At 52.0% G+C, this 6241-nt stretch overlaps 1 protein-coding gene across 1 annotated transcript; it reads right to left on the bottom strand.

Annotated features, from left to right (window-relative positions):
- Positions 1 to 2770: 2770 nt before the first annotated feature.
- On the bottom strand, positions 2771 to 5785 carry LOC120850067. Its single transcript, XM_040222413.3, has 2 exons — positions 5177 to 5785; positions 2771 to 5002 (listed from the first exon to the last, which is right to left on the bottom strand). Exons 1-2 carry the CDS (start codon positions 5783 to 5785, stop codon positions 2771 to 2773), a joined length of 2841 nt encoding a protein of 946 aa, XP_040078347.1.
- Between the last annotated feature and the right edge of the window lie 456 nt (positions 5786 to 6241).

Raw genomic sequence — 6241 nt, 5'->3', positions numbered from 1 at the left:
GGGCGCGATTCCAGACGCTGCATGGAGGCCGATAAATTAATGCGTTTTATTGTTTCTTTTGTAATTTATGACAAATATAGTCTATCCAAGCCTGTAAAAAAAAAAAAAAAAAAAAGGTTTCGGAACAAAAAACATTAAATACATTTTTGATGAATCCGTGCGCGACAGACCAAATGCAACACGAATGTTTACTTCAATTTATGTTGATCTTTTATGACGCCACGCTCCGAGCCGTTTCAGCCTGGAGAGGTCTTAACTGTCAAAAACTTTCACCACACGAGATTGCCGAAAGGTATGGGTATTCCCCGCTCGCAACATGAAATTCATCGAGTCTCAACAATCGAACAACGTCTATTGTCCGTACCCCACGGAGTCGCATGATCCGACCAGGATTCATTTGAGAGAGTTCTTGAGGTACGAGTCGCGGTATAGAAACGGGATCGGCAGGAGTAGGTGCTGTCGTCGATGACGAGATCGGCGACGGAGTTGGTGACCCTGTCCGCTGCTGCTGCTCCGGAGAAAGCAGTACGAAGGCGCTTCGGTGATGCGACCGAAGAAGAAGACGCACCTTGACGAATGGTCGCCCGCGCTTTGACGGTCTTTCGTTTAAACCGATCGGGATTGACGATGGTCACTGGCAGGTTTTGTTTGACGAATAACCTCTCGACGCGATCGAAATGAGACGGAACTGGCAACGTGAAACTAAATAGAAAATCAAGTCTACAATGTTGGACCCTTGAAGAGGTTTATCGTCGACCAAAATTTCCAGGGTTGGCGGAACCCAGGTAAGCACCTGTTTCAGTAGACTCAAGCGATTGACCTTTCTGCCTGTAGGTTTTGCTCAAGTAATTGAATACGACGGAAAGATCGTCATCCTCCCCACGCTGTTCTTCGCTCGTCTGCGTTGCCCGTTCTTCTGCAATGGGTGCCGCTTTAACCTCATTATCGTCGATGTTAGTGCTACCAGTGTTGGCGGTAACGCGTTCAAGTAACGGCGCTACCGGTAACGCGCTACTTTTCGGTAACGTAGTCGTTACTTGTTCAAAAGAGTAACTGGTAACGTAATTAAGTTACTCGTTACTCCTTCCTCCCAAGGTTTAAAAAATTATACTTTAATTTTTTTTCGTGTTTTTGTCGCCGAGCTATGTGAATATTTGCTTTTTCATCTTTGCGTTTTTTTTGTATTTAGGTGAAACCGCAAAAAAAAAGTAATCATGTTCAGTTTCTGCATGAACCACTGATCTCTATTGTAGGGGCTGGATGGTGCACTCAGCAAGCAGGTCTGAAGCTACCGGAAGTAAGCGGCTTGTCCCGGGAAGTAGGCTTCGTAACCCTTCCGAGTGCTGGTTCGAAAAACGTCAAGGACGCTGGACTTTCGCTTGTCACCTCAAGAGAGCCTGCTTGTTGCTCAGTAAAAGCGCATGAAGACCCGAGAAGTATCACGGGAAGCCATTCAATGCAAACGTTTTGAGATTCTAGTCTAGTTGATCAAGTGTGTATATGTCCCAAGTTCAAATGCTTCATTTTCGGCATTTAATTCGGAACGTGATTATTTAAACCCACTCAAAGACACCGGAAAGTACGGACCAAAGCATCGACTGAATGCACTAGGAAGCCCAGCAGACGCCCGACTTCTGGGATAAGCATCAAACTTCCGGTGGCTTCACTTGCGCCCTGCTCGGAGAGCGACTATGCGCTATCCAGCCCCCTATAATAGAGATCAGTGGAATGAACATAATGTTTCCTAAAATATGGCGTTTATGCATACCTGTACCCTCAAAAGAGTAAAACGTGTTAATTCATAATAAAAAAAAAAAAGTAACGCAAAAGTAACGCGCGTTACTTTTAATTGGTAACGATAACGGTAACGCGTTCCTTTTATTTTCAGGAAAGGTAGGTGAGTAAGGCGTTCCTTGTATTTGCAAGTAACGAGTGACGTATTTCGTTACTTTTTTTTTGGTAACGCCTGCAACACTGAGTGCTACTATCATTCGAATTGTACGGACGTAACATTTTGTGTAGCGTTTCTCGGGAATGTTCTCCCTGTAAGGCATGAGACGACACGTTTTCAGACTCCTATATAGTCTTTGCGATGGCTCTTCCCCCAATCGTTGATATGGGACCTAACCGAGCAGGAAGGATCAGGGATAGAAAACCTCCCTGCAATACCAACGTCTTTCTTACGTTCTTGTGCGTGTTCCTTCGATTTTCCAGCCTGAGTACGACGGGCGCAAATCTCCTCACTTTCTTTTTAAAGTTGCGGAGAGAGACAGGTTTCCGGCGCACAGGTTTAAACAAATTTCCGTAATTATTTTCAGATGCTCCTCCCTGGTGTGACGTAGTAGTGATTCTCTTTGCCCAGCCGATTTGGCTTTCGATAAAAGGTGCAAGAATCTTGCGTGCTTGGTGATGCGCGGTTCATTACGATCGTCAGACGGACATGTTGTAGACTTTTAGGTCACACACGGAAATTAACGGGACAAGTTTGCGATAGGTCGATCAGAATGTAACTGAATGGTGTTCTACACGCGTCTGAATATATACGCGGTAGAACAGCACTCCCTTTTATCCCCAAAGAGCTGTCGGGACAGCACTTGGAGTTGATCCGCAATCCTAATTGAACGGAATATAATTAAGGCCGAGGAATTTAACCTGATTGTTCGAAAGTACGAATCTTGAATGATGATGATGATGATGATGATTAACTTTATTTTCAAAAAGGGTGGCGCCATGGCCTCATTGGGGGAAGGGGAACATAGGTAGGAAAAGTTTACATTCGGCGGTGCACTCCTGTCGAGCGCGCGAACTCCCATAGGGAGATCAGCGTCTCCCTGGCCCGTGCCTCGTTAACCGGTGTGATCCAGGCCTCTAAAGTGTCGATGTGAGGCCCCAGGTGTTCGGCTCTTTTTTCTCGCAAGCCGGCACAATCCCAGAGTAAGTGTCGGATCGTCGGGCTCACGCCGGCGGTGCATGTAGTGCAGACGACAAGTGCAGCGGGCTCGGACCCTTCCGGTGGCACTTGGTCGGGTGGGCGGCCCCTCCGTGGTTTGTAGCTACGCCACCGAGCGAGTATGTCTTCGGTGAGCGCAGCTCCGGTGCGGGCCTTGTGAATTAACACTTGTGCCCCTCTGGGTAAACCCTTGGGTAGCGGTGCCGGGTTGTAGGGTGTTTGACCTCGCAGCCGACGCTGATCCTCTTGTCGGGCCGCAGATTTCTTCTCTATGGGGTCTGGGTCCGGCGGCGCAAAGGGGACGAAGATCCCTGGGTTGGAGCGGTCTTCCCTTTGCTCGCTCGCCCACGCGTGTGCGGCCTCGTTACCGATGCCGCCCGCGTGTCCCGGGACCCAGTCCACTCTCACCTCAATACCTTTGGTGTTTTTCAAATACGAGCACATACTCTTGATTCGCTGGCAGAGCGTCCCTTCGCGAGGAGTTTTCCCCAGACGGGCAAGGGCTTCCCTACAATCCGTGAAGATGGTTACACGGGTAGGTACGTCCACTGGCTCGAATGTCTCTCTTATTCGAGATAGTGCCAGGTGTATTGCACCCAGTTCGAGGCGGCTCGTGCTAGGTTCGCTGTCGTATTGAAGTGTCTGAGCATATCGGTCCTGGCCAGTAGCGTAGGCGAGTGTGGCCCGCTTCGTCTCTTGGCACCATGTGGCGTCTGTGAAGACCGCGTGCTCCACGAGGTCTGCCCGCGCAGCAAGTGCAGCTCTTTCTTCTGAATGTTCTTCGCGGTGTTGTTTGCGAGTTAGCGGCTTGGGGTTTCTGACCATAATGTCCTCCCATGGTGGCATGCCCTTCGGAGGCGGGGCCTCTCCTACGGGAGGCCGCCAACCCTGTAAATCCAGAAGACGTTTACCGGCTCTAGTCGATGTCCGGCGCCGCTGATGGCCGGCAACGCGGGTCTCAATGATGGCTTGTAGAGTCGGAAGATTCGAGTACCGATACAGCTCTTCCGTCTTAGTGTGTCTTGGGAGACCGGTGATTGCACGCAGGCATTCACGATGCAATATTTCCAGCTGTTTGAGATGCGCCTTGGTCAGGACGAAACATGCGGCTCCATAGCAGGCTTTTGAGGTCAGGACTGCTTGAGTGAGCAAGCGGATGGTGCGCGTGCCCGCGCCACCGAGGCGGTTGCCCATTCTCTTAATGAGTTGGAGCTGTTGTCGCCACTTGGGTTTGAGTTGCTTGATCCACTCTTGCGCTCCTCCTTGTTCGTGCAGTGGGACTCCCAATATGCGAATCCAGCGTTCGGGGGAGCGCTGAATGGACTGGCCGGCCAGGGTCAGGTGTATTTGAGCTCTGTTGTGCTCAAGACCGCCGACGATGAGGAAGGCTGTCTTCTCTGGGGAAGGTTGCATGCCCGTAGTTTGCAGGCACTGGTCAATGGCATCTAGGGCCGTCTGCATGGTTTCGACCGTTTCTTTAGTGTCGAGCTTTGTGTTTCGGGGGTCCACCCAAAGGGTGATGTCGTCCGCATAAGTTGTGTGCTGAAGGTGTGGGACGGCGCGCAACACTCTTGCTATTTTTCTCATGACCAAGTTGAAAAGGGTCGGCGAAAGGATGGCTCCTTGAGGTACTCCACGGAAATTCTGGAACATGCGGGGTTGCTGGGCGCCCGAGCTGATCTCAAAGGTACGATTCTTGAGGAAGCTTTTCACGAAATTGATTATGCGGGTGCCTGCGCCACTCTCTTCGAGTTCCTCGATCACTGCCGAATGCTCGACGGTGTCAAAAGCTTTCTGGAGATCCACTGCCACCAGGAGTCCGGGTACCTTGTTGGTTCCTCGGCGCCCCTTACCCACAAAGTTTCGGAGGAGGTGTAGGCTGTCGTGGGTGCACAGTCCGGGGCGAAAACCAGTCTGCGCAGCGTCGTAGTAAGGGTCGTCCCTGGCTTCTTCCAAGACATAAGTGAGTCGCGTAAGGATCATCTGTTCGAGTAACTTGCATAGCGTAGACGTAAGTGAGATTGGTCGGAGGTTCTGTATTTGATCCGGACTCTTTCCTGGTTTCGGAATAGGGTACACCACTGAATATTTCCAGTCGGCCGGTAGTACTCCTGACGCCCAGACGTCGTTAAGTTCTTTCAGGAGCTTTCGTTTCTCCGGCTCGTCCAGGTTGCGCAGCATGCGCCACGTTATTCCATCCTTGCCAGGGGCGCTGCGCTCGTTGACAGAGTCCAAGGCCAGTGTCAATTCTTGAATCGTGAACGGGGCGTCTTGTTCTGTGTCGCTCGGCGGTTGCAGTTCGTACAGGCACAGGTCCGGATCGTTAGCAGGTTGTGGGAAAAAGGCCTTGGCGGCCGCTTCCTCAAACTGCTCCGGAGTTTGGTCGGTGGCTAGCTGGATGTTGCGAGCAGTGTTGGGCGCCTTGGTCTTGCCGGTCAAGGCTCTGTGGGCGCGCCATAGCTTGCGGGTGCCAGTTCGTTCGTCAAACGTCGCGCAGTGGTCAAGCCACCTCGAGCGAGCCAGGCGTTTGGCATATCTACGTGCCTGTGCCGTCTTGTTGCGCAAACGCACTAGGTCCTTGAATCGTTTGCCGTTGTTAAGATATATCTTGTGGAGCCGCTTGCGTGCTTCCCACAGGTTGATTAGATGTTTGTCGGGAACCGGGTCTTGGTCTTCCACCTCCAGGTTTCGCGTGGCCGCTTGCGCTGCCTTCAGTAATTTTGCGGTTACGGGAACCGCGTCTTCGCACGTGGCCACCGCCTTTCGGAAGGCGTCCCAGTCGATAGCCTGAGTTAAACGTCTGCGCCCTGCTTTGCCGCCGGTTGAGAGCTCCATCCAGATGGGATAGTGTGTGGGAACCACGAGTTTCCCGTCTCCCTATCTAGGCCTAGCACAAGCAGGCCATGGGAGCGTTATGGCGACGTCATCCCGGATAGGGGGGTAAGGCCGCATTTTTCGAAGAGGGCGTGTCTTCCCTCGCCCTTTTGGGTGAAAGTGCCTCCGGCGCACCCTTCGGAAATGATTGTGGACGTGGCCCATCTGCGGGATAAGCCACACTACCTACCCCGGGCGCGTCCACTTTCCGCTGGCTAGATAAGCGGCCGCGAACGGCGGCCCGGACTCTCGTCCGGGGAAGGCTCTGGGCCACGGAGCCTCGTTCTTTTTGGAGCTTTCCCCTTTCCACGAATCTGCCTAATACGGCAGCGTGGGCCCCCTCCAGGTGAATCTGTCTAATGCGACAGCGCCGACCCTTTTCCGTTCTTTTCTTTTATTAGTTTGGCCGACGGGCAC

This window comes from Ixodes scapularis, unplaced genomic scaffold (genome assembly GCF_016920785.2).
Source record: "Ixodes scapularis isolate PalLabHiFi unplaced genomic scaffold, ASM1692078v2 PGA_scaffold0__279_contigs__length_252992795, whole genome shotgun sequence".
Taxonomy (NCBI): domain Eukaryota; kingdom Metazoa; phylum Arthropoda; class Arachnida; order Ixodida; family Ixodidae; genus Ixodes; species Ixodes scapularis.
This window is presented reverse-complemented; position numbering and strand designations above follow the sequence as displayed.

What these genes read in the sequence shown, in the direction of transcription:
- LOC120850067 (XM_040222413.3), bottom strand. Translation starts at nt 5,785, where the DNA reads ATGGAGCTCTCAACCGGCGGCAAAGCAGGGCGCAGACGTTTAACTCAG. An exon ending in TGACACTGGCCTTGGACTCT is followed by an intron (nt 5,003 to 5,176) that starts GTCAACGAGCGC and finishes AAACCAGGAAAG; the next exon opens with AGTCCGGATCAAATACAGAA.